General features: G+C 40.7%; 7 protein-coding genes and 1 non-coding gene across 14 annotated transcripts in view; 4 read left to right on the forward strand and 4 right to left on the reverse strand.

Annotated features, from left to right (window-relative positions):
• The window catches only part of LOC124185803 (colorectal mutant cancer protein), a 43,821-nt gene extending 42,141 nt beyond the window's left edge, over window positions 1-1,680 (forward strand). For both annotated transcript variants that reach the window (XM_046576930.1, XM_046576931.1), the window contains exon 14: window positions 1,012-1,680. In XM_046576930.1, coding sequence (XP_046432886.1) covers window positions 1,012-1,131 — 120 coding nt within the window. In that variant the 3' untranslated portion in view covers window positions 1,132-1,680. The remainder of the gene's footprint in view (window positions 1-1,011) is intronic.
• On the reverse strand, window positions 13-819 carry LOC124185815. The gene is made up of 2 exons (XM_046576951.1): window positions 499-819; window positions 13-404 (listed from the first exon to the last, which is right to left on the reverse strand). Exons 1-2 carry the CDS (start codon window positions 569-571, stop codon window positions 112-114), a joined length of 366 nt encoding a protein of 121 aa, XP_046432907.1. The 5' UTR covers window positions 572-819; the 3' UTR covers window positions 13-111.
• Window positions 1,681-1,846: 166 nt separating the features above from the next.
• Window positions 1,847-3,093, reverse strand: LOC124185811 (pre-mRNA-splicing factor SPF27). The gene is made up of 3 exons (XM_046576942.1): window positions 2,920-3,093; window positions 2,562-2,827; window positions 1,847-2,423 (listed from the first exon to the last, which is right to left on the reverse strand). Exons 1-3 carry the CDS (start codon window positions 2,992-2,994, stop codon window positions 2,024-2,026), a joined length of 741 nt encoding a protein of 246 aa, XP_046432898.1. The 5' UTR covers window positions 2,995-3,093; the 3' UTR covers window positions 1,847-2,023.
• A 218-nt stretch (window positions 3,094-3,311) lies between these two features.
• Window positions 3,312-6,775, forward strand: LOC124185808 (60S ribosomal protein L4). The gene is made up of 8 exons (XM_046576938.1): window positions 3,312-3,467; window positions 4,325-4,502; window positions 4,667-4,912; window positions 5,153-5,277; window positions 5,411-5,509; window positions 5,744-6,015; window positions 6,243-6,402; window positions 6,521-6,775. The coding sequence occupies exons 1-8, from the start codon at window positions 3,465-3,467 to the stop codon at window positions 6,710-6,712; spliced, it is 1,275 nt and encodes a 424-aa protein (XP_046432894.1). The 5' UTR covers window positions 3,312-3,464; the 3' UTR covers window positions 6,713-6,775.
• Window positions 5,601-5,671, forward strand: LOC124185899. Its single transcript, XR_006871500.1, has one exon. It is a non-coding gene; the product is annotated as a small nucleolar RNA SNORD18 (small nucleolar RNA).
• A 679-nt stretch (window positions 6,776-7,454) lies between the features above and the next one.
• The window catches only part of LOC124185813, a 58,689-nt gene continuing 39,923 nt past the window's right edge, over window positions 7,455-26,220 (reverse strand). For all 6 annotated transcript variants that reach the window (XM_046576947.1, XM_046576943.1, XM_046576945.1 and 3 more), the window contains 2 exons: window positions 8,622-8,910; window positions 7,455-8,296 (listed from right to left, as the gene is read on the reverse strand). In XM_046576947.1, coding sequence (XP_046432903.1) covers window positions 7,991-8,296; window positions 8,622-8,828 — 513 coding nt within the window. In that variant the 5' untranslated portion in view covers window positions 8,829-8,910 and the 3' untranslated portion in view covers window positions 7,455-7,990. The remainder of the gene's footprint in view (window positions 8,297-8,621; window positions 8,911-26,220) is intronic.
• Window positions 9,862-24,430, forward strand: LOC124185575 (neuronal acetylcholine receptor subunit alpha-10-like). The gene is made up of 9 exons (XM_046576453.1): window positions 9,862-9,985; window positions 13,017-13,153; window positions 16,161-16,315; window positions 16,817-17,000; window positions 20,303-20,519; window positions 21,485-21,619; window positions 22,079-22,245; window positions 22,322-22,457; window positions 23,215-24,430. Exons 1-9 carry the CDS (start codon window positions 9,862-9,864, stop codon window positions 23,442-23,444), a joined length of 1,485 nt encoding a protein of 494 aa, XP_046432409.1. The 3' UTR covers window positions 23,445-24,430.
• LOC124185814 (calmodulin-like protein 4) lies at window positions 24,207-25,528 on the reverse strand. Its single transcript, XM_046576950.1, has 5 exons — window positions 25,397-25,528; window positions 25,129-25,159; window positions 24,920-25,051; window positions 24,656-24,838; window positions 24,207-24,567 (listed from the first exon to the last, which is right to left on the reverse strand). Exons 1-5 carry the CDS (start codon window positions 25,397-25,399, stop codon window positions 24,467-24,469), a joined length of 450 nt encoding a protein of 149 aa, XP_046432906.1. The 5' UTR covers window positions 25,400-25,528; the 3' UTR covers window positions 24,207-24,466.

Below are 26,220 nucleotides of genomic sequence, written 5' to 3' on the forward strand. Positions count from 1 at the left end.
AAGTAAACATGATTCATATATGTGTGTGTATTTATTTATATATATAATTATTTAAGTGTTGCATGATTCTACAAGAGATCGTGACGTACAATGATGTGAGATAAGCCAGAATTAACTTTTCTCCTTTTCCTGCTTCAGTAGTTTTTCGTATTCCTGTTCTATCAGCATGTCTAAGTCGTCTAGAGGCCTGTAGAAGTGATGAACGGTCTGTGAGCCGGCGAGCATTGTGAGCATGGCGACGCCGGTATACGTAAGATAGCGAGTCCAGGAAACTCCAGCAGGCATTTTCTTTGACCCCACCTGTTTCGGAACGAATTCAGTTTTCCTCTTTTCTATCGCGTTACGTTTCCTCGTGTGCTCGCTTCTTCTCCAGCGCCTCTTGGATTCGCCGCTTTTTGTACGTTCTGTAAAAATTAACCTCACCGACGTGCCAGTTTATCATGGAAAACTCGAGTGTTGCGCCGAGGACAAAAAATATCGGCAAGAATCTGTACACACCGAATAACTTTTTTCCCGGCCACTTATCCAACACCCTGCCGATTAAACTACGCGATCGCCTTTTAAGCAACATTTACAGGCACTGATCTGAGCAACATTACTCACAGCAGACGGATTGCGGCCATCTTGAATCTTGACGTTACGTCAGTGGTCGCGAATTCTTACTGAGATTCGAGACATGCGCACGATGTAATACGCATTGCGTCTATCTTTATCATTACGGGACGGCTAACAAAACATCGTATTAAATAAAGCTCTCGTATCTGTATTTCCCAAAATCGAAGTAAAAATTTTAGATTAACGATTGAGCGGACGGTGAACAATTTCGGCTTTAGAGTTTTCTCGAAGCTTCGAGAATACAAGTCAATTGTTTGAATGGAAAAAATTAATTATTTTGCACGATTGTCGAGAAAAAATTCGGGATACGATTGCGACATTACTCCGCCTGGAATGAGATTTTCTCCGAGGGAGGACAACACTCTGTATTTCATAATGAATTTTGTTTGTTTTCAGGTCAGGTCGTTGAACCAGCGCATAGCAATGTTGGAAGAAGAGTCGTCCGGGTACAAGGGAACATTGCAATCTTTGCCGTTGCAATCGCAAAGTTCTGGAGCTAGCGAAACTTCGTTATGACATACGAGTAGATAATCGAAGTAATTGATACTTATTAAAACGAGTATTTTTTAATACTTTTTCCTATCGTCAGTGATTAGCGCGGTCGCGGCGGATTGAATCTATGTATTTTTTTACTTGGGAAAAAAAATGAATATTAATGATAATAATTGCCTGAATGTAATTGCCTGGCTAAAATCGCTTTGTAATTATTATATATTATTTTGACGTAACGTATTTATTAGTTAATTATGACGACTAATTATCGTTGTCGATAATAAAATACAAAATTGCATACCGTGCGTACTTGCGTAGATACTTGCGTAATTTAAACATATGATAGATCTGTGGATAATTGTGACTATGTTGCAAATCAAAAAATGTTTTTTATCACGAAACAACTTCTCATTCTCTCATATACATAGTATATATAAATGTATACATATACACTATTACTAAATAATTACAAAATATTAGTTAGTCATTTTGATTTGTAAATATGTATATTGTAGGCATACTCGAAGCGTGATAAATGTAGACTACGGTTAAATAAAACGTGCTTTATAATAAGTCTGTCCTATGTATCTAAAAACTTCCGGTACAAAATTGTCCAAACACAATAGCAACATTTTTCATAAGAAATTTATTTCCATTAACAAGTTTAGTGCTCGTATCTACTGGGAAATATTTTACGAAGCATCTGGATTAAATATTAATAGAATGTGGGTAAACTAAATTTTTGAAATTCGATCATACCTTTATTCTGAAAAAGTTGCGTATAATAAATACTCTGATTCACAATCACTAGAATGTATCAGAATCGAAATTTATAAAATTCGTCAGTTACAATTAGCATCTTGCTTACACATCAAATTGTTTTACATTTTAACCACAATCATTAGTTGTCGTTTTGTCACGCAGGTCGAGGTTCTTCTGGTGTAGGTTCCATGGCCGTTGTCTCAGTGGCGTTGTCTCCTGGAATATCTGGTTCTTGTTCTTCCCCGGGGACATCGCCAGCCTCTCCACCAGTGTGTTTTAAATACTTATACCGGTGTATCTCCTCCTCAAGGTGAACACAGGCTTGTTCAATTTCATAATTTTTAGACACCAATCCCACCCATTGAGCCTCCAAAGCTCTCAACTTCTCGCCACCTTGGGTTTGCATCGATTTCCTCTGCCAATTTACTTCCTGGATCGTTTTTCTCAAGCCCTGAAGCTGTTTCTGCGCCTGCGAAACCAGCTGCATCAGAACTTCCAAGTAACACTTCCAGGCCTCACAGCCGTAATCCATCATCAGCTCCAAATTACAGATTCTATAAAAGTAAGAAATGTTTATTTTTATTTTGCAATAATGGAATTTGCAATGATGTCTGAAATATTTCAGTGATGAACAACTACGATACAAGGGTTTATTTCAAGTCTTCCCAGTTGCGTGTAAGTAAATAATTCACCGTGTAGCCTGATGTTCGAGCTGAGCCATGCTATTTTCCACACTCTCGTTCCAAGCAGCTATATCATTCATTTTTCCAGGAGGTGGTGGTGGGAGTTCGTACCGCTTCATGCTAAGTACTTCCATTGGAAGGCGAGATTGGAGCCTCTCAAATTCGTGTTTGATCACAGTTGTTTCAAAGGCATTCAGATTGAGAGGCGGCAGGTGTTCCAAGTAATTTTTTGTCGGTCTGTAACGGCGAGTTTCTTCCTCGACCATCGCCAAAGCCTGAAATACAACGTTGAAATGTAACCTCAAAAGTGAAAATTACATAAACAAATGATTCACACGATTATACGGTCAGGAATATCATCTCTCACCGCTTCTCTAACTCCGGGTTCGTCATATCCTTGATCTATATACGGCAAAGCGTCCACAACTACCTCGCCTGCCATTATTCCTACCGTCACTATACTTGCGTATTTTTTAGGCTAACCGAAATAAAACGCGATCGAACTAAACAAATGTCAGTGACGTGTTGACGTTCATTGGCCGGAATCCGTTTCGACACTCGTGCGAACCCCGTGCCCAGTGAATCGCTGCGTTTCCAACACGAGACTCGACCAAATCGGTTGTTTATTGTAATATCTACAAATTCTGAGTACAAAATTATTCGCCGAGGATCGCACTAACTAGACCAAATCGTTATGCAATCCCAATTTTTTTTATTTCTTCTTTCCGTGCGACTTTACTCTGAATTTGAATAATCGCGGGGTAGTCAACATTGCGAGTCGAACTTTGGCGCATGCCCAGCATGGAGTTCATCAGCTTCCGCCCTCCTTCTTCTTCCTTTAGGACCAGGCGAGGCGTGCGAGCAGCCTGGTTGGTGTTTTGCTAATGAATTGAAACTTGTAAACTCGTCAAGATGGTAAGAAACTCAAAATCTAAATTATATTTCGCGTACGGTTCCCGCTAGTTGATTACCAGTTTCAATCACATCCTTATTTGCAAGGGAAATCAAAGATATCAGTCGTAATGCAGTGCCGTGTGTGTCGACCACGTGTAGAATCCCTTCGATGTTGCGGCTAATTTCATGGTTACGCATCAGGCGTCGTCCGATTTTAACAGAGTGTGCAGTGCTACCCAAATATTCGTTATTATGTCTCGAATTCGTACTATTAGAGCATCTTCTCTTAGGTTAGAAACTTCCCCCTCGTTCACCGCCGCCGCCATCGCCGCCATGTGCATGTCATCAGATTTCACCGGATAATTCACCCGACATGTCGCATTCTTATAACTCCAATCGCCCACGGCGTCGCGGTTCACTCTCTGAGTTATTAAAATCACCTAACTACGGAAATAGATCGAAATCCGAATACGCAGATTCTCTTATCTCATTATCGGGTTTTCGTACTTCCTATCAAATCCATCAATTTTGCTTACAATGAGTGAAGTCAACCTGCGTCTAACGTCTTCATATATTTCTCAATACTGCAGTACGTTGTTGTTACATTTGAGTGTAAACCCTGTGTCAACTCATCGATGATTATAATGCCGATTTTGTTAAAGAGGTATCGGATAATGTACATAAATTCAATGCTGTTCAATTCATCTTGTTTGCTCACCTAACATGAAATTAACATTTCAGTCACTTAAATATCTCTGAGACTTGGTAGCTGGTGGCTTTGTTACTTTTTGATAATAGTCACTTAGAGGATTATTAACATTTGACATAAAGCTAAAATCATGTGCAATCTGAAACATGTGTTCTTTTCTATATTTCAGTCGTTATCATCAGCGCGTCCCCTTATTACTGTGTATAGTGAGAAAAATGAACCTAGCGGAGAGACGATCTCTCTTCCTTCAGTGTTCAAAGCACCCATCCGTCCCGATGTGGTGAACTTTGTACACCAGCAGATGTCAAAAAACAGTCGTCAGCCGTATTGTGTATCTAAAGAGGCTGGTGAGTTGTTCAACCAATTATACATTTGAAAAAAAATGTCGAGATATCGAAAGATCTTTATTTTGCACATATATTATCCATTGGAAGTGATTGAATTTTTATTATCATTAAACTGCATTCACGTTTCACCAAAAATTCCATATATTATTGTTCTTGTACCACAGGACATCAAACTTCCGCCGAGTCATGGGGTACCGGTCGTGCTGTTGCACGTATCCCACGTGTTCGTGGAGGAGGTACACACCGTTCCGGTCAGGGTGCTTTTGGTAACATGTGTCGTGGAGGTCGCATGTTTGCGCCAACCAAGCCATGGCGCCGCTGGCACCGACGCATTAATGTGAATCAGAAACGTTATGCTCTTGTTTCGTCTATCGCTGCTTCCGGTGTACCAGCCCTCGTACAATCCAAGGGTAGGTTTATTTTTATTGAAAAATTTGGTCAACTGGAACATTGAGCTATTTCATGCTAATATTATTTTTATTCTTTTTTTCTTTACCTATACCTTGTGATGACTTTCTTTTGGTCTGTGTTGCTGATTTGCCACTGATTGGATTCATATTGTACTGATTTTTTAGCTGCAGTATTAAGTACCGATAATTCTGACTGCATTTTTTTATTATACTGATATTTTCATGCGTTATTCTATACAGGTCACATGGTGCAGGAAGTTCCAGAATTCCCATTGGTAGTTTCGGACAAAATCCAGGAGTACAACAAGACCAAGCAAGCCGTGATCTTTTTGCGTCGCATTAAGGCTTGGAATGACATTCAAAAGGTTCGTTTCGGCAGTTCATGCAGACTGTTCTAGTGGTAATAATAACTGGATCGACAAAGAAATTGAGAACGAATGGGTGGCTTACCTTTGAACAACTCCAATTTATCTAATATTACGTTTTTCACTAACCTAGGTCTACAAATCCCAACGATTCCGTGCCGGTAAGGGTAAAATGCGTAACCGTCGTCGTATTCAACGCCGTGGACCTTTGATCATCTATGGACAAGATCAGGTGAATATAGTGTTATAGAAAGAGGTGTTTCAAAAATTTCACGATACAAACTTAATGCTTGAACTGATATCCCATATCAAGTTTACATAAAATCCAATGATGATTCAACTTTTGGTCCGTGTTTATGAATGCCACTGATTTCTTTTCAAAAGTCCTGAAGAAATTCAATTTATAATTATTGACACAAAAACTTCAAACAGATGAGCTAAACAATATCAATTTGATAATTTTCAGGGATTACGTAAGGCTTTCCGCAACATCCCAGGTGTAGACCTGATGAACATCAACAAACTAAACCTGCTGAAGCTGGCACCGGGTGGCCACGTTGGTCGCTTCATTATCTGGACCAAATCCGCTTTCGATCAGTTGGATGCTTTGTACGGTACATGGCGTAAAGAGTCCCAGTTGAAGGATGGTTACAATCTACCATTCCCCAAGATGGCAAACACCGACCTTGCCAGGCTCCTTAAGTCCGACGAGATCCGCAAGGTCCTCAGGGCTCCAAGGTACTTAGAATGCTATTTACAACTCTCTGTAAATACTCATTAAAAAAAAAAAAAAACGGGGCAACTAAAAACATTTCTGACATAAAAAATGATGATACTATTGGTCCGTGTTGCTGAATGACAGTGATATCAACCTTCCAATACTGAAGTATTTACTGAACGACGGTAGCGCATTGATTATAATTTTCAATCGCTAATCAAGGTGTTCAATTTTCGTAAAATTACAGAAAGAAGGTTGTACGTTCCGTTAAGAAGCTGAACCCCCTGAACAATACGCGCGCTATGTTGCGTCTGAACCCGTACGCTGCTGTATTGAAACGCAGGGCTATTTTAACCGCTAACAAACGTCAACTGGCAAGGGATCTCTTACTGGCCGAGAAACGAGGAGTGAGTCATTAGTTTTTTAGGCACAAAAGCAGTTAATAAAAGTTGGAAAGGAAATTTTAATACGTAAAATTTATCTTGTAATTGTTAATAACTGTGATGTTGCCTCTTTCTTCCGCAGATCAAGCTTTCCCCGAAGTCGACTATCGCGAAAACACAGAAAACTCTGGAGATTCGTAAAAAGCAGATCTTGAAAGCGAAGGCGGCCAAACCGAAGAAGCCGAAAGCGCCAAAGGCAGCCAAACCCGCGGCAAAAGCGGCTGCACCCGCACCCGCTAAAGTAGCGGCTAAGCCAGCCCCAGCTAAGAAGTGAACAGTTTAAAAATTGTTGACTTGTGACCTTTTATTTTCACCGAATAAAGCCGATGGAAAACAACCGAGTGACTTTGTATTTATACTTCACTTATATTGTACAATTGCCATGTCAATGTATTTATCAAAGTAGATACTTCTTTTTTAGAGGTGCACGCAAAAAGATTGTATCTCCTTTAAAAACTTCGACCGATACTTTGAGCGCGTTCGCCTCTGGAGGAATTAGAAAGTTAAAATTTCGGACCAGTTTCGTGCCGTCCACTTCGTGCATTTTTATGTTCAAAATCTCTTCTGTAGCCAAAGCTGCTGCACCTACTTTTAATCCCTCTACTTTGATCTCCGCCTGGCAAAGAAACATTAAATTAACTCAGTTCTGAGAAAATTAAAAGAACGGAGAGACGTTATTTTTACCGCATAATATTCTCGATCGTCGATTGTGTATATGTCTGGGACTTTGTTGAATTTAAAACTAGTCCTGATACCGTCCATCTTCATTTCGAGGTTTATGTAATCATACTGCTTGAAAAAGTAAGCATTTTCTTGACAATGATGAGGCAACTTATCCATTACAACGTGAATTTTAATTCCTTGTCACATTCACTCAACGGTTCCAAAAAGAAAAACGTTCAACTAACCATGAGTGATGATTTACTATTGAATGAAATCCAACCTCGAACAACAGATTAATTGACTGCTTATAGTGTAGATTGTCAAGCGTTCTTTACTCCTTGAAGTTTGGTACTTTACAATTGAATTGTGAAATTGATAAATAAAGTAGACAATTTTAACCATTTCAACTTTGTTCTATATTTACACCGTGTATAGACAAAAAATAAGATATCTATATTTATAATTGATACGTGAAACTTATTTCGTGGACAATACATACATACATTACATGCTTAGAAATTCAATTATCGCAAAGTAATCATGTATTTATAGACGATTTCTAATCAATTTGTTAGAACGAATTCGCATGATTTCCAGAACGTCCTGCATTGGATATTTTTCAGGTACAAGCTGTGCGCAGACAACCGTTTAGAAGTTAAACGACGCAATAAGTATTTCTATGCGAATTACGCTATGCAAAGAAGAGGACTCGTGTAAATTCAAATTTCAACTAAGTATTGAATATTATCAGTGTGAAATTTTGACAACGACTTTTCATCCTATCATTCTTCGCAGGGATCACTTTATTTTTATGAATAATGGATCAGGACCCGGGAGGAAACAGACGGCGATGAAGGACTGGAGGAGCACGTAACTTTCACACTCAGTATTATCCGTAGCAGCAATTCTTACTCTTGGACACCGTTTGCAGAGGCGCAGTCAGGGTCAGGAGCCTCTGCTTGTTATCCATGACGGCACGCATCTCGTCACCGTCCACAGATTTAGGTATCAAAAAATTCTCCGAGTGTTTTATTGACATTTTTACAAGATCCCCCAGGGCTGACTTTTCCAGTATATCAGGTAGCTCGTGGGCGAGATCCCCCAGGGACCGCTGTGCCGACACCCTCAGGTTATCGTCTTTCACAGTGATCTTGATAGACGACATGTCTATCTCCGGGGCCAGTAGAAGTTTTGCCTGTTCATGCAATACAAATTCATACCTAATTTGCATCGAAACAATTTTATGGATACGATTTCTTACAGAACGTTAGCGGATTTACTCTATTTCAAACCTTCCAAAGATTAATTTGGGCAGAAAACCTGACGTAAAGGGATTCCCAAACCAACCCCGTCCCATGTTTTTGAATTGAATTAAAATTCAAATTTTCTGTTCGAATCGCATGTTTTGCCGGATATTATCTGGACCAACAAAAACCGTCTAAGCCTCTTAGAAAAGATCTTTTTTTCTTTTTTGTTCCCGTTAATAACGAAACGTGATTTCGAGAATCATTAAAGCGCACCTCGTATAAATTGTCGCTTCCCAAGCCGGCATTGAGTATTTGCATCACATATCCGGGTCCCGGTAGTTTAACGGGTATTTTCACCGAATCCATGTTGGAAGAACAGACATTTTTGGTCGAATTATTGCATCCGAGACAGGACCTGCAGCCGCACCCTAAGCCACAGTCCCCTTCGCAATTTGTGCATTCTGCACCTTTCCCGTACATACTGAGGTGTACCTCCTATTGATACCGCGGCGCCTAAGGCTTCCTCCGTTGTCCGTCTCGAGCTGTCTTGTTCTTTTTTAATCTGCAGACAACAAGAACAAGTACATATAATGTATAAGACCCGCTTTGTTACTTTTCAGCTGATCAGCCGTCCATCCCTCGGTTCGGATTTTTAACCCGCCGATTAAAGTAACTACGATTTTTCAAGTATCACAAAATTCGGTTTTTCGAATGGTTGAAAATTTATTCCGCGCTAAGCGATCGTAAGAATTTACCATGAAATGTACCGCAACGCGATTACAGCCCTACATATTTTTTATGTAGCGGGGGCCTGATAACGAAAACACGATTCGAGAGATCATATTTAGAGCAGAATATATTCGATATTTTCACTACGACGAGGGGAAATAAGACGGAAACGAAAATTAGAAACTGACGTTTGTAAGTATTTTCCTCGACTTTTGGTCAGAGATAGAAATTGCAAGGACCTCCGGAAATTCGCGAACCCCATTTTCTATTGTTTTTATTGAAAAAATGTTTCAAAAAAAAGTTTAAAAAATCAATATTCGTCCACTGGTTGACAACGTTGGAATATAATAGTCGCCCCCTGACCTCGTGAATATTCATCGAATCCTGCGGGATCGGAGGTGATGTGGTAACAACCTAAAGCGTATAAGCATCCAGGAGCATGGTTCAAGCAAACTTGTTAATTTCGCGTGACCAGGTCCGCAATAACTTTGCAAAATAACCCAACCAGGAACGAGTCGCGAAGTTCAAAAACCTGTCTGACAAACGATTTTGTACAAATAAAATAAGAGAGTGATCATAGGAGTGAAGTTGAGCGCAACAGCGATGTTTTGCGTCGGTTCGCATATGCGACGAGCCCTTTGCTCTCAATTCCCTTTTCTTTCGATTTTTTTTCACGAAACACTTGACAAAGCACTCCCAACGAATTTTCGTCATTCTTTCTGGAAAAGATGAACAAAATTCAAGCAAAACGCCTGCGCGTTCTTGGTCCATGGGATGGTGGGGGATGAGGAAGTTCTCGCTTGAATCTGCTGGCGAAAAGCTGGAGACCCTCACTAGTTCTCATCATCCCATGGAGCCCATCGCTAGGCAAACACGTCTCATCCTCGTAGCGATTTTATTCGCATTCGGTAAGTGAATAGCACATACGTAATTCACGAATTTTATTTGTTTGTACACAACGTGTTACATATCAGCCATGAGTATTCAAATTCGCGACATTATTCACTGTCAACGCTTGAATATAAGGTAAACTTTTAAAATTGAACGAAGCTTCGGTTAGAATTTAAATGAATATAATTTTGAATTAAAATTCCTTTCCGAAATTGAAAGTATAAAATTTTGTTTCTCTTTTTTTTACTTCGTCATTGGTTTAACGACTTTTCTGTAAAGCATACTATTCCCGTGACACAGCAATTTACTCGATTCCCTTCGGTCTAATGCAGTACTGGAAACTTTGGAATTTCATCGCAAGGTTCTGTGGCTTAACGCGAATTTCCGCGCACCCAGCGCGAAACAATTATACTCACCCTTCCTCGGAGTTTGTCGTTGCACGCATATAGATAGACGCAATTAGGCACAGAACTTAATTAGCGGTTGAATAAAAGGCGCAGTTTTGATAATTGAGATAAAAAAGACTGTTCGCTTCGAGAAATTATCGATTGAAATCGTAATTTTAAACGAACCGACCAACGATTACTCGTCGATGGTAACTCGTTATTGTTTCGAAAAAAATTTACCAGACTTGAGCAAAGTCAAAGACAATTAAGAAAGGGGAGCAGTAATTGAAACGGCGGAGAATTCAACCGTGGATTCGGTAATATAGCGCGATAAGTCAAATACGAGGGATAAAATTAACGAATATATAATATCAAAGTTTCGAACCTGACATTGCAAGCCAGAGAAGAGAAAGTCTGGCGAAGGTAAATATCGCGGATAATAGAGGATCTCTTAAAACTCCGCTTTACATTATTTTTCCATCTTAATTTTCTCCGACCTTCGTAACCAACGATTGAAATTAAACATTATTACACTTTGATTAATTCTTGGATTAATTAAAGTCACTTGCCGATGATTAATTCTTTCCATTAAAAGTATCTCGGCAATTTTAATATGAGAATACTCTGCGCCAACCTTGGACTTAATATTCGCGCTAAATGAGGTACAATATAACAGTGCAGTTCCGACAGGATTTAAAACATTTTCAAACACACCTGCTTATATTATAATTATCTTTATCGTAAATCATTTTCGTTAACTGTTTTCTCTTTGCGCTGATCTTAAACACGCCTCAAACAATGAAATAATACAACAATTTAATAGACGCGGGTAATTCAATAAAGCACGTAGAAAATAAACAGCGATTCAGATATTCCGGACTGCGCATTGTTTTACTTTGTAGTCTAAATTGAGTTGTATAAATTTCACCCGAAGGTGCAAAAAGCCTCGGTAAGATACGAAGCCAATTAATTAATAACCGAGATATCATTCGACTGCCGTGGTTCTCGCGTATATTCTAATTGCAGAGTATAACAGCCTCGATCTTTCTCATCCAAAGTTTATTTCGCTGACTTCCATTCGTTTCAAATTCGCTCCCAATTTCTCTTCTACCTTTCGAGTCAAGGCCATAATTTTGCCGCTGTTTTGTCACCTTGTACAAACTAAAGCAGCCGTCAGGGTCAATCAGCGTTCCGTGGAATTTGCATATGCTTGAAAATTGACGGAGCGAAGTTCGATCGCTGCAGGGTCGAATTTGTGTCTCACGTCCTCTTTCGCTGTTCCACTTAATTTCCCCAACTTTCGGCGAAACCCACTTCCGGTTCATTTCGCACCCTTGATTGACGCACTCTCAAATTTAAGCCTACCCATTTCGACACTAGCATCCTACACTGTCAACCGGATATAATCCTTTCCAATCTCTGTAAGGTGTAATCCCGATTCATCCTCCATTCGACGATTGAAAACTGTCTGCATTAGTCAGCGGCTTAGGACACTAATTTAATCAAATCTTTGACTCCGATCATCGACAGAAAGTTATAGATAAAAAGGACAATTAATTTATCTCGCAATCTCAGCTTCTAATCAAGCAATTATGCATAGAAATGTTTTGCAAATCGTGTACAGTTTTATACTCCGCGAACCGTGCAATTTTCGCACCGAGGAAGATCTTCAATTTCGATAAAATTATAGGAACGATCCATCAATCACCCGGGCCTCAATTTTGATCCCTTGTGTACGTGATATTATAAATGTATGCATATATAACCAACGCGACGTCTTCCGGGCGAGTGTTTGCACAAAGTGTCTCTTGGCACCTCGAGACGGATTATACAGGCGACTTTGTTAACCGCTGGGATTATTAATTGATTTCCCAAGCGTTGGCCTACGGCACGCAACACCGTGTGCGGTTACAATTTATTACACGATGGTATGTCGAAGTCTGGGGGAATCGCGAGGGTGTTTGCCTAATAACCGCTAATAACGAACTTTGAAACGCTTCGACGCTTCGCATCGAGTTTCAGGTTTAGTACCGATCGAATGTCGCCGCATATACCTGCGTCATTCAATCGCAGGGTGCGTAAAATAAACTCCCCTATCGGAAAACCTGACAAGGTATACGTATAACATGGCTAATTGCCACTTGATACGGACTTATTCCCCCAAACTTGAAATTCGATGCATCCACGCCGACGACGTTGTGTGGATAGAATAACCCAAATGTTGTTTAATTCGGAATAACGCAAGCTCAGGAGCATGATGCAACAGGTTCCGACCGTAGAGATCAGAGGATCGTTAGGGGTTGTTTCTCGGAGAGACCGATTAGAACATCGCCTGAAATTTTCGAGGATTATTTTTTCTACCCCCTTTTCGAACTACCCCCTATAGCGAAATGTAAAGGCAGGGCAAGATGATTCTGCGGTGAGCAGAAGGACACGGAGCTTATCCGAGCGTATAATCATATCGGTGGGCTTTTTTGACCTTCGCGAATCTTCGTCCCTTGCTTCATCGCTAATGGGTCGATCCGTTCCAAGAATGACGCGAGGTCAACCTTTGATCGCCATGCCGTGAACCAATTTCATTCTATCTCGGTATATCGATAAGTCGATGACTATTGTACAGTTTAGCACATCGCAAGCTCTGATTTAACAAATTCTTTTACAGGCTGCTGTGACGAGCATGAATACAGACTGACCAAGTATCTCCTCGAGGGATACGATGCGGCTGTTCGACCAGCCGAAAATTCTTCCGAACCGTTGGCCGTCATCTTTGGTTTATCTCTCCACCACATTATCGACGTTGTGAGTTACTCCGACGCACTATATACGTTACATATCATGCCAATTTGGATTTTAATGCGTTAGATTTTTGTTTATATTTTCTAATTTTTCATAACGTACGACACACATGAAGTATAATAATTGCTCAGTGAGCAATGAACAATCAAAATCACACCTAGTGGACCGGGGGTAAAATATAAACCAGGCCTCGATGTTTATATAGTCGAAAGTGCATGTAGATATACTTGCAGGAGTTTCGCCTGAATTCTTAGCAAAACCGATGAAATTTTTCAAGCGTATCCAAAGTGTGCCAGCGATAGCTGTTTTACAATTCAAAACTTCACTCTCAGTTCCCACCGAACTCCTTATGCTGAAACGCGAAAACTACGTGCGACGTGATCTTGCAGGAAGAAAAACACTGAAAAATAAGCAGTAAAAATTGTAAATCTATCAATGAAGAGATCGTTATTGTTTGACCAATTTTCGAGAGCATTTTGGTAACTTGGATCCCTTGTTTCGGTACATAACTAATTCGAAACTGAAAACAATCAAGCCCAATGTAAGTCCGGCGAGTAGTACCATAAAGAGACCTGTAACTTCCTGCAGACTGAGAATCTGCGACGGTGTCTCAGTATCCAAAGATTTCAGCCGTTTTTCCCGGTCCATCAGCTCGTCGCTAATCCATTTCGATGTCAGTCCGGTTTCCGTGATGATTCTCATCGTCGGTACGATGTCGTTGAGGGAAAGCACGCTTCGTTGCAGAGTCACTATACCTATGGGGAAGTTGGTGACCCCTTCCCTTAGCCGATAGTACTTCGTTCCCCATCGACGAACTTCCAATTCGTCTATCAACACCGCAACCTGCCCGCCGATTCCCTTCAGCTTGGCAACGTTTCGCGGATCGTTCACCAGGTCCGAGTACTGTTTCTGATCCAAGCCTACGAAGGTCTGAACGATCGGCTGGAGCCTGCTTTCGCCTTCGAAGTTGTCACGCTGATAAATCGGACCGGCAATGGGTACACCGAAATCGGCTAGTTCCGCGATGGAGTCGACCATCGAGCGTTGCGGGTTGTTCAGAACACTGGCCAGTGAAGCGATGTAGCTCTGGGTCATGAGGTACCCATAAACGACCCACACGAGCACCTGGAACTTCTCGACAAAACCGCGGGGCGTTTTCCGGAGTGACGCTCCGAGAAAGACGGCGAGTACCGTCGACCAGGACAGTGCCTTTCGGTTGACCCTGATCAGCAGCCAGCCCGCGATGAGGCTGAACAGTATCGCTATCCACACCGAGTCACCGAAGGGTCTTAGCAAGCTGGCGAATGGGATGTCGTTCGAGACCGGGACCATCACCACGATGTAGTGGTTCGCGTAGGAGGTGGAGAACCTGACCGACTCGTGGTGCACCAACACCAAACTGCAGGCGCCAACGTCCGCCTCATAGGACTCGAGCTTCGCCAGGATCCTCTGGAAGTAGCTGAGCACCTCACCGTCACGGTCTTCGAGGCTGTTCTCCGTCACCGTCAGGGCGTCGATGACCTCGATCGTGAAGTTATGCCGATTGGCTATCGTCTCGACGATCTTCTCCTCGACCCCGGCCATCTTCACTCGACCGTCGACCTCGTCCAGCCGCGAAAGAAGCTCGCAATTACCGCTCGCCACTCGGATAACACAGTCGTTGTAGTCGAGACTTCGGAAGGACAGGTTACCCACCATCGTGCCGTTCTCCCAGCGTGCCACAACTCTGGGTTGTTCAGGAGTGCACGGCTTAAGGGAAACGTTTCGGTCGCTCTTCATCGCCACAATATGATCTCCGACCGGGAGGAGGATCATCGCGCACTCGATGAACTGCTTCCAAGCGAGGTCGACGACGATCTTCGCTGCGTCCCCGGCCTCCTCTTCGCTCTCTGACGACTCGGAAATCACCACCAACAGATCGACGTCCGCACTAGAGATCGGACTCGCTTTCCCGATCACTTTTGGCGCTTCCATCATCGACGTGAAGACGATTACGTGCTGACACTTTTCGCAGGTTCCGCACTTCTCGTAGACGGCTGTCGCCGCGTTGATCATCACCTGAGCTCTGTGTCTCACTCGCAACAAGTTCGCCATCGCCAAGGGCACGCCATCCACTGGACCCGAAACCATCACGCAGTAGATCTGTCCGTACTCTAACGGCTGTTCGGTGATCGTTTTGTGGACGCTGTGCATCATCCTCTTCAAGAAGACCGACTCGTCCAGCTCGTTTTCGATCAACTCACGAAGAGTGGTGGAAGTGCAGAGGTTTATCAGGATGGCGAGGCTCAGTAGAGATGTAACGAGTCGGTGGTGCGATGTCATCGGCATTCTACCTTCTTCCGGAAAGTGATATCCTTTCTCAAGTCTCGTTCGCTTCACCTCTGACAACGCGAGAAAGCTCGAAGTCTGAAGCCACGGTCAGCGACACAAAGAACGTTTCGGCTGCTTTATGCAAATTTCACCCCTCATCACCCAGCGGCACTCTATTCGATTATTTTCAATCAACGTTTATTACGGTCACGCGATAACTGCGCATACAAACGCTGGGAGTAATTTTATACACCGATGTTGGTAAAAAGCCCCTTTTCTGTCTCTAATTTTATTACATAGATTTTCAAAACAGAAAATGTCTCACCGATCGTTACTCGGATCGTTGAAACTTCGGGCTGATATTTAATTGCGAACTTTGCCAATTCTGAGTCACCTGCTTTCGTCGTAATATGCATATAATATCGATGTGCAACGCGGCCTTGCGCGATTTTCACGATATTATTACATTTCGCGTTGTAAACACGTTCGGGTGTGAGAACATTTTATAACTAAAGCTGCAACAAGATTCCTTATCGTAAATTGGATTTATTACACGGCGCGGGAATGAAACCGTGTACCTGCAACACACATTTCTCGAGTACCAAGAAGTGTACTTTATCAAAAGAAAAGCGTTAAATATCTGGTGCAGTCTTGCCGTACTGCGGATCAATAAATAACCGGACAATTTTCTCTGTTTCAGGATGAGAAAAACCAAATATTGACCACCAACTGCTGGGTCACTCAAGCCTGGACGGATCATCACCTGAAATGGAACGCCTCAGAATTTGCCGGGATCAGGGTAATTCGCGTCCCTTTTAACCGAGTATGGCGACCGGACACAATTTTGTACAACAAGTGAGTAAACTCTATATATATATATACCCGCGTTATTTTTTCTCTCATCAATTTCAAGTTCCTAATTACACTTTTGTGCCCGAAGGCCGTTGCATAAGCGATGAACATTCGGTTCTCTCTCCCTTTATAATTTTTCTATAGACCCTTATTATTCGCGTTTCGGCTAAGCGTTGCGAAATTTTATTTTATTTTTTTAAAGAAGTTAATGCGATAACGCATAGGCGCTAAAACCGAGTTACTCATTGTCAGCCCCGTTTTGCAATATCTTCATCGTCAACGAAATAAAATGTTTCACGAAAGCTCTCACGGATCTCATCGCGTTTCGTCGATCTTTGTGTATTCATTCAAACCGTGGCTGATGCCGACTCGATTCTGTTATACGAGGGTCGTTTTATAATTTGCATATCAGGGTTAGCTGCGCGTGCATTGGTAACCAAATACCCTGCAAGCGTGACATCCTATCGGATCATCGTCAAAAAAATGATAATGAAATCCTTTCAGCGCCGATCCTCAGTACAGTTCGGCAGTTATCAACACGAACGTGATTGTCAGTCACACCGGTGAAGTGATATGGCTAAGTCACGGGATTTTTCGCAGCAGCTGTGACATCGACGTGGAATTTTTCCCCTTCGACGAGCAGCGATGCGCCCTAAAGTGGGCATCCTGGACGTACGACGGTTACCAGGTGAGTGCAGATAACGTCGTTGTTCGCCAACAATTTAGAGTTAAACAACCAGGGAAGGTACGATTAGTTTTTTAAACCAAACTACAAATACCCAATTCTTGCATTCGGCATTGGCAAATTTACCTGTAGCTTCATACTAACAGAAAAAATAAAAATAAAGAGAGGAATAGCGACCATGAAATGCAAATATACCGCAAAATTTGCCTGTGGCAGGTCTGTTTTTACTTTTTTTATTTATTTTATACCTCCTCCTCTCTCTTTTATTACTCGACGTTCGATTCGCGTGCGGCTGATTTTTGTATTAGATTACGGTTTGCACTGGAAATTGCTAATTTTATGTACGTATATACACGGTGCAAATACTATTTTCCGGAATTTTCTATCCAATTCGATTATTCCCCTACAATTTACGGTTTGCGTGTGGATGGTGAACAATTTTTTCTTTTCCCCTTTTCGCTACAATGCCTGTCGAGCAAATCTTTTTTCTCTGTGACGGTACAATTACACAACACCGATTCCAATATCAAGTGATACAAGCTTATCGATTCGGGAATACATTTTCACTTCAATTATTTACTTCAATATTCTTCTCGATCGTTACAGTTGCGGTTCATGCACCGGAATGTTTCAAACTATCATTTTCAGGTAGAACTTTTTACAAAGCAAAAAATACGTCTCGAGCTCTATTCCTTGTGGAAATTCGATTACTATAAATTCGTGGAGATGGAAAATTATCCGAGCGGCTAACAAACGCGATTCGTTTCCAAACGAAGAGTCGCGAAACGTTGGCCAACCTCTGTTTACTCCGTATTTAAGGGCGTAGCTTCACAGACAAACGTTGAAAATATGCATAGATTCGCTCAAGTGAGTAATTTCCATTCCATGGAAATTGATATTTCCAGCCATGGTGAAGAAAACTGATATCGTTCGACGATTTTAATTGGCGAATATATACCTCTAGTCGATTCTCCAAAAAATTGAAAAAAAAAAAAAAAAAAAAAAAACAAGAAAGAATTTCAACGAAACCTTTCCATTCGTTCTTCCATTACGCTTTTATAAATAAAGTTTGACATTTAGAACGAACCCCCGTGCTCGGAATAACTTGACAAGGTTCGCTGTATCGCGCGGATGATCACGCCGAGATTTTCACCAGACAAAGACCGGATGGATTATATCGTGACGAACAAGGGTGAACGGCACCCCGTATCATCCCGTACATCGCCGCCTGACGTCAGAGAGTTTCGTGGTTAATTTTGAGGATGTTGTTACGCAGCACCCTCTAAAACAAACGGCGCACCGTGATCATTCCGGCCTAAGCGTAAGCACAACTTGTGCGTTACTTCGAGTCAAAGTCATACGCGATTTACCCTCTGAGTCATGGTGGTAATAAGTATTCTTGCCACTTATTTTACGTCCATTTTTATTGGCTATTTCCAATAGTACGTTAATAGGTTTCTGGTACTCGAGGGTAATTGTTGCGATATAATGTAAATTATTATCGATGGAAACAAATTGATTGAAAAAGATCGTGAATATTGAAGGAATAATTTATTCACGAGAAAGTTACTTCACTACCCGTATACATGTTTTATGTAACTTGTAAGTTTTTGGAGTCGCTGATTACGAATCTGCAAACTTTTTTGATCGTATTCGATCGAATCAACAAATTTTTTCCACCATACTGGATCCACTATCTTAAATCTTGAAAATCAGAATTCAGATTCGTGATCGGAAACCCCGAAAACCATACAATACTGGCTTGTTGTAAAAGTTGACTCACACAATAATGTGTGACTCAAACGGTCAAGTCGAAAACTCGAGTCTGGGAAAGCATGATTCGTCGCGTGATGATCACTTCTAATTTTCAGTCTTAAAAAAAAAGATGTCGACTAACCATGAAGTAATGATTTTACAGTTTCGCTGCAATAATAATACAAAGAAATAATTCCCGTGCTGTCAGTTAAAATAATTGAATACTCTTGCAGTATCTATAATCAGATATCACTTGACAAGCTCAAAGGGATGCTAATTTAACAATTGGATCGCTTCGTTATATGCATATACTGTCAGAAATATATCGACTGTACGGCCATACTACAGCCGGCGTTAACAATGCATGCAGCAATCAATTATATAGAGTCGGTCGAACGGTGATCGGGTATCAATTATAACCGACTATTGGATTTCGAACATTGTGCATAATTTCATCGGATTCGCGAATTGGCGCACGGCTTACGTACAGACTGCTGTGTCAAAAGCGCGATTGAATATCTTTAATTCGTCGGCGGGATGATTGAATGTGCGCAAAATTAATCTGGATACTGCCACGACACGAGAGATGTTTAAGTAGAATTTTTCAGGGATAAAAATTCCCGCGAAAGGAACCGACGACGAGTTATTAATTGCTAATCGCTACCCGTAAAAGCGAAAAACAGAGTTGATACATGGATGCAGGAAGAGGGAGGCACTCGGGACCCGAAAATCCGGTTACAAAAGGTGGCGAGTATGTATATGCGGTCGAAATTGACAAATAAAAAAGAACAAAAAAAAAAAAAAAGAAAAAAATCCTAAAAATATAAAGAATTAAAGAGGGGGGACAAAAGAAGAAATTGGAATGTCATTTAAACTCGAAATGCACTTCGGATGTAGCAAAGGCTCGGGATGATGGAGTTCCCCGTACGGGGAAATCGAAAGGTTTAATCCTGAATGGGAAAAGAATTCAATGCCATCCCAGCCTCCGCCTTCGCGTTCCACCCCCCCCCTTAAACCATCCCCGTATCGCTGTATGCCGCGTTTTCTGCGCCTCCAACCTGCTAAGCCCATATGTACATATATCATATATCCCATTTTTCAATGGGACCTGGGTATATAAATACACATACACACGTCTCCTTCTCTATTTCTCTATTTCTCTCTACATCTCTATAACTAAATACTTATATACTCACGTGTAGATCGAGGCAGCTTGCCGCTTTGGCGAAACCCTCTCTCGACCCGTTTAAACGAGCTGCTAATTGATTCTCAAGGCACCCTAAAGTCAGCTTTCGTCATTGTATATTATACGCTGTTAAAAAAAAAAAGAAATATGGTACACATGCCGAGACATATTTTACTGCCCGTAATTATTATTATTATTATTTTTTTTTCGAATACTTGTCGCCAATTTCTTCCGAAAAATTTACGAGGACAGCTGAAACTGGAAATCTTCGTTATATTTGGGGCGAATCAATTTATTAAGTGAGAATTCTCGGTGACCTGCATTTGCGGTTAGCCACTTGCTTAATTTCATCCTGGAATTTCAGCTGGAATTGGAAAAGCAGAGCGAACAGGGAGACGTGAGTAATTACCAGGCAAACGGGGAATTCGATCTGGTAGATTTCTCGGCGAGGAAAAACATCCAGTTTTACTCGTGTTGCCCTGAACCTTATCCCGACATAACGTACGAAATTCGACTGCGACGTCGTCCCATGTTCTACGTTTTCAACCTGATTCTACCCTGCATACTCATCAACGGAATCGGTGAGTTAAACGATTAAAAATAAGGGTTGCAATTCGTTCTATTTCGAAGACTCTCTTTTGAAACCACCTGTACCTGTGCCATTTATTCATTCGTTTTTCTTTTACGCTTTACTCGCGTTTAACTCATTTGTAAATCCGACGGTTCAGCGATTATCGATTATCGTTTACTACCGATTAATCAGCCCCTCAAGCCGCACGTAACGAAGTCTCAGCCAGAGTTAAAAATAAGATCAACAGGATTTTTTAAAATTCGTCGGGTTTGCAGCTAGATCGATTTTTCAGCCGACCGTTGAATATTGTATTCACAAAACTTGACAAATTTGTTTGGACGTTTGTTGTTTGTAAACGGGAGTGATGAACTTTGCCAGTTGGGATATTGGAATTATTCAGTTATATGCCTCGTCGATTATATTTATTTTTTCTCATCGCCAAACCGTCGACAAGTTCCGGTTTACGGCTAGGATGTAAATAGAGAAAATTATCGTGGAACTTTCGCAGGCTTCGACTTATTACCGCTGAGTTTATACCTTCTACTACTTTATCCGGTAACGAAGTGGCGACTAAGTTATTAACGCTCCTATAATATCGACGAGCAGTTCCAATTTAATGAAGAAAAGGCGGCCGTGCTTATTGAAATAATCTTACTTAACTTTAAGAGGAAAAAATTTACAAGATGTTTAGATCACCAAATTTCGACCAGAAAAATCCAAAGAGATTAACTTTCCTTTTTTGTGATTCTTGGAGCCAAAAACTCCTCGACTTGTAGTTGATCCAAATTACCCTTTCTTCATTAATTGGACCGTAAGAATCGCAAATAAGGCACGTCTGTATGTACCAGAGAATAATAAATCACTGGAATTCCAGCTCTGATCCATTGTTGAAGTTATCACTTTGCTTTCGCGTATGCACACATTTTATTATCAATCATTTGATTTTCGCCACAAATTAGATTTCAAACTTTTCAGCTCTTCTCGTTTTCTACGTGCCATCGGAGTCTGGCGAGAAAGTCACCCTTGGCATATCGGCCCTTCTCTCTATGACCGTTTTTCTCATGACGATTCGTGAAACTCTGCCGCCGACGGAGAAAACGCCTTTGATAAGTGGGTATAACTAATCGTGTTAAAATTTAGTTTTTAAAATAAAATAAAGAAAAAAAGAAACAAAATTGTTTTCCACATACATATACTTATGCCACATTCAATTTCGTATAATTGTGATTTAATAAACGGAGCTCAGTGCTTGAAATTCATTTCGCTCGCGGGGGAAATCGAGCTGAAATTAGTTTCACAGCTCGACGAGAATGCGCTCGTTCTAATTTTGGGTAATTAGAGGATGCGGAAGCTATAGCAGAGCATTGTAGACGAAGCTCGGCGAGTCCTTTTGTCCGATCAATTAAATTCTCGGATTTACGATTCTCCCTGCAGATTCGTAAAACGAACGAACAAGCTGAGCTACCCGATTATTTACCTCAGTCATTCTCAACGATCCTATACGTATTCCAGCAATAATTATTGCATATCCATGAATATGTAAAAAATCATAAATCCATAATTTCGCAGGTCTTTATTACGGGGTAAGTATTTGTCTGGTGTCCTTCGCATCCGGCCTGGCGGTGGTCACGTTGAATTTACACCACCGAGGTGTGAGGGGCACAAGAGTTCCGGCGGTGGTGAGGTCCTTGGTCCTCGAGAAATTGGCACGTGTTGTATTTCTCAATTTCCATGAGGTAAAATGTGAAAATTTTACCCCTATTCGTTGGAACAATATGATTAAACGAAGTGCGTGCTTTTTCGATTGTGCAGGACATGCCCGAGCCGACAAGAAAAAAGAAATGCCCTCTTCACTGCAAACCGGATATCAGTCCACCGGCTTCGTCTCAAGTGCAAATGTCGCCTAAATATCTGCCCAGGAGGAACGACAGCGCGAACAGCAGCCCGGGTATGTCGGAATGCAATTTGTGCTTTTTTCTCTTGAAGACTAAGAGCGGGGGGGGGGGGGGGGGGCACAGCTTGAATGATCTAAAATCATACCTATTTTTGTTTTTTTCTATAAAGAAAATGAAAACACTTGAAGTATTTTGAGTTTCAGGGCTTTATTATTTATAGTTTCAAGAACATTTTACAATTTTTTCATTAAAATTAATAACACAATGACGGCATGTCGCATAAATTTGTTTTGAGTTAAAACAACTTTTCGGGTTCGAGCTCGTAGCCCAAATGTTAAAAAAAAACTTTCAAATATATACGATTATGAACAAAAGATTTCATCTTCGACCGAAAAATTGTAAAACAAATGTTATAAGACAAATTTTGGGATTGAAATTCAAACTTCTAGCCACGAGCTTGAATCGATAAACAAGTTTTAAATAAAATTGTGACAAAATTTGAAGATGATCGGTTAAATATTGACCGAGGGATCCGAACCACAGGACTTAAAACGTGCTCGTTTGCAATTTATATTCGCCGTGCCGCCATTTTTTTATTAAGTTCAATGAAAAAATTCGAAAATGTTCTTGAAACTATAGATAATAAAGCCTTAAAACTCAACTTGCTCCAAGTGTTTTCATTTTCTTGAAAAAAAATGATTTAAAAAAATAGATAGGATTTTAGACCGTCCAAGCTGAATCTCCCCTCCTCGCCCTTAACTGTTGGAACTTCGTTTTTGACGGTAATCTTCGATTTGTTTGTTTCGTAAGAAGCTGGCATGGAGGCCCAATGGTCCCGGGTTCTGGGTCGGGTTCATGCCACAATTGACAGGAACGAACGTCGACTAACGGAGCAGGAACGCAGGGAGAGAACGGAGCTTGAATGGAAGCAGGTCGCCTTGGTCAGCGATCGAGCTTTGCTCTGCATTTTCTTTCTCACGACGATAATCAGCACGACGGTTATTCTCTGCGGATCGCCGCCGACGGAACCGATCAAATGAAACGTGAGATGTCAATTTTAATATCTATCGTCGAGTGCGATCTGCAGCTCTTGGGTATGATTTTATACGTTTGAAATCGAGCTTCTTCCCGATAACACTGCGCGCAGCAATCTAAATCAATATGTGCAATAACGAAAATTTTTACGGATTCATTCACGTTGGAAAAGTGTTTTTATTCAGAGAACTTAACGCGCTTAATTCGTTTAAAGGGATTTCATTTAATCCAGAGACTCGGGATTGCCGGGTACAACACTTGAACCGTTTATACACGCTGTTGGCGTATGGCAATTAAGAAACTAGTTATCCAGATACGCGCAGAAGTTGCAGCTGCACGCTAAACATTTTTAATTAGTGGATTGAACGGGTGTACGTATCCTTGAGTTTTACGTGATCAAGAAATTCTCGTGTGTACTTTGAATAAATATATCACTTCGGTATAACGTTAAGTGGGCTACATGTCGGTGTAATATTAACGAATACTAAATACGTGTGTAATTTTAATGTTTCTCCAACTGTAAGCGTAATAAGTTGTAATTCGTTCGTGCTAATGTACTTTCAGGAGGTATAAATTAAAGCTCAATATTATATCAATTTCAAGAAAATTTGAAACGTTTTACGAATGTAAAAACAAACTCGAATACACCAACTCGGATAAAATAATAGCAATAATCGGTAACGTTATGTGACGACGTTTGGTGAACAAAGGTGATTCTTTAAGATAATTGTGTGGTCGATGGTAGAAATAAGCGATACATATTAATATTTCGGTATAATAAATATATATTCGTTATTTATTTGCAGTTGACATATATCAACAATGGAATGTATGGTATAAGTAATATAAGGCACCCTAATCACCATGCTATATGTAAATATTAAACATCTATAATCGTACGAATTATCCACATTTACTATAATACTGTTTACGATAAAAATTTGAAAACTATCACTGTGATCATCATTCAACAATGTATCGTGCAATAAAATGTGAAAAAAAATATTTTCCTCGCAATATTTCAGTTTCAGTAGTAATCAGGTACAGGGGCACAAGCGATCTTGACAAAATCCTCATACCTGACTTGTCCGTTCGGTGATACGTTGGCTTCCCTAAATATTTGCTCAACTGCAAGTAGAAAATAACGTGAAACAAAATCAAATTTTCATTGAATAAATTCTTGGTAATCACGCAACCGAATTTTGTATCCTCTGACCTTCTTTGGCACTGAGTTTTTCACCCCAGTGAAGTAGCATGTGAGCTAACTGTCTGGCAGGAATTGAACCGTTCCTAGAAGTATCGGCAGCTTTGAATGCCTCGATAACTTCTTTGGGAAGATTTTCCTGTCTCGTTTGGTGATGCATCACCTCAAGGAAATCAGCAAAGGACATTTTACCACCTGATAGAAAGTAGAGATGTCATAAAAGTGTTGATGTAAGCGCAGAATTGATTTGTAACCACTTTAAACACCACGCCTCACCTTTGTCTTTGAGATATTTGTTCAGCTCAGCAATTGTCGGACTCAGACCCAACGATCGCATTATAATGGTCAATTCATCGAGTGTTTTGATTTGCCCACTTCGTGCGAAAAGATAGAAGCATTCCCTGAACTCTGTAATTTGATAGACGATAGGTAGAAGAGTGCTGGGATCTAAAAGTGATGGTGAGTGGTGGTACAAACAGGCTTACCGTCTATATCTTCTTCTCGGAAGTAACGGGCCTGCGGAAAAGAGTTGGTAATTCTGAGTCACTATTCACTTCGTTGACAATCGTTATATTATCATCGATTTTATATGAGGGTGTGTGATAAATTGCTGATTGGAAATTGCGGATGGCTGAGATAACGAAAGCAATTAATGCTGTTTGAAAATTGGGAAACTTGGTAGAAAGGGTTTCATTTAATTGCATTAATAACATAAATTCTATCATAGATCAATAAGCAATTGTAGTTTGTTACCATTTCGGTGATCCCAGTTTTTGCCGTAGTTTTTTACTCCAGACCCGATCCACTGTTTACGTGTCAAACTCCTTATCGAGCCTAACCTAACTGATTGCCCACCTGCCCAGGGTCTGCTAAAACAAGTGTGAACTGTGCAGCAGTAATTTCACGGCCTCTTAGATAAAAAAAACTGTTGACTAACGGTGCACAAGTTGGATTACGGCGGGAAATTCAAACACTAGGATTGATTTGTTTCTTTAGAAATTAAGCTATAAGTTCATTGACCATAACGATTGCTAGCCTGATGGGACTTCCCGTAACCGAAAAAGGCCGGAGTTATAAAAAAGGGATGATATTATATTGTGGTACTTATATGTAACTTACGTACTTATAAGCTAAAGAAGCATGACTGATATTTGGCCAGTAGAAAGGGGCCTCATACAGAAAATCAATGTTTCATACTTCAATTAACGTTAACTTTTCAAGGCTTATTTGAATCCAGTCCATTTTTATCGGCGAACTGAAACTTTATTACATGAATACAGACTTTGCATATATTTATTTGAAATTAAAAAATGCATGATAGTTATCAATACGTAAGTCCATGTTTGTAACAAAATTGGCTGAACTTCAGGCAATCATTATTACATGAGTAATAGAAAAACGGATTTCAGAATCATTTGGATATTTGTTCACCTGTACTATTATTTGATTAAATGGTATAATCGGTTACTGAATTTTGGAAAAGGGATTGTCAGAAGTTTTTGTATTATACAGGGTGTCCCTAAATTGCCTCCCACGGACTAGCCAGCATGATACCTCGTTAAAATCCAACCGAGAAT

The sequence above is a fragment of the Neodiprion fabricii genome, chromosome 6 (assembly GCF_021155785.1).
Source record: "Neodiprion fabricii isolate iyNeoFabr1 chromosome 6, iyNeoFabr1.1, whole genome shotgun sequence".
In the NCBI taxonomy this organism is placed as follows: domain Eukaryota; kingdom Metazoa; phylum Arthropoda; class Insecta; order Hymenoptera; family Diprionidae; genus Neodiprion; species Neodiprion fabricii.

Bases quoted from the DNA above. Each gene is read 5' to 3' on its own strand.
- LOC124185815 (XM_046576951.1), bottom strand. From the start codon at position 571: ATGTTGCTTAAAAGGCGATCGCGTAGTTTAATCGGCAGGGTGTTGGAT. The intron at 405-498 runs GTGTGTACAGAT...TAATTTTTACAG, and splicing joins GCCGGGAAAAAAGTTATTCG to AACGTACAAAAAGCGGCGAA.
- LOC124185811 (XM_046576942.1), bottom strand. From the start codon at position 2,994: ATGGCAGGCGAGGTAGTTGTGGACGCTTTGCCGTATATAGATCAAGGA. The intron at 2,828-2,919 runs GTGAGAGATGAT...GTTGTATTTCAG, and splicing joins AACCCGGAGTTAGAGAAGCG to GCTTTGGCGATGGTCGAGGA. The intron at 2,424-2,561 runs GTGAATTATTTA...TTACTTTTATAG, and splicing joins CTCGAACATCAGGCTACACG to AATCTGTAATTTGGAGCTGA.
- LOC124185808 (XM_046576938.1), top strand. The intron at 4,503-4,666 runs GTGAGTTGTTCA...CTTGTACCACAG, and splicing joins TTGTGTATCTAAAGAGGCTG to GACATCAAACTTCCGCCGAG. The intron at 5,510-5,743 runs GTGAATATAGTG...GATAATTTTCAG, and splicing joins TCATCTATGGACAAGATCAG to GGATTACGTAAGGCTTTCCG.
- LOC124185575 (XM_046576453.1), top strand. From the start codon at position 9,862: ATGAGGAAGTTCTCGCTTGAATCTGCTGGCGAAAAGCTGGAGACCCTC. The intron at 17,001-20,302 runs GTGAGTGCAGAT...CTGGAATTTCAG, and splicing joins GGACGTACGACGGTTACCAG to CTGGAATTGGAAAAGCAGAG. The intron at 21,620-22,078 runs GTGGGTATAACT...ATAATTTCGCAG, and splicing joins GGAGAAAACGCCTTTGATAA to GTCTTTATTACGGGGTAAGT.
- LOC124185814 (XM_046576950.1), bottom strand. The intron at 25,052-25,128 runs GTAAGCCTGTTT...ATCAAATTACAG, and splicing joins CCGAGAAGAAGATATAGACG to AGTTCAGGGAATGCTTCTAT. The intron at 24,839-24,919 runs GTGAGGCGTGGT...ACTTTCTATCAG, and splicing joins CAAATATCTCAAAGACAAAG to GTGGTAAAATGTCCTTTGCT.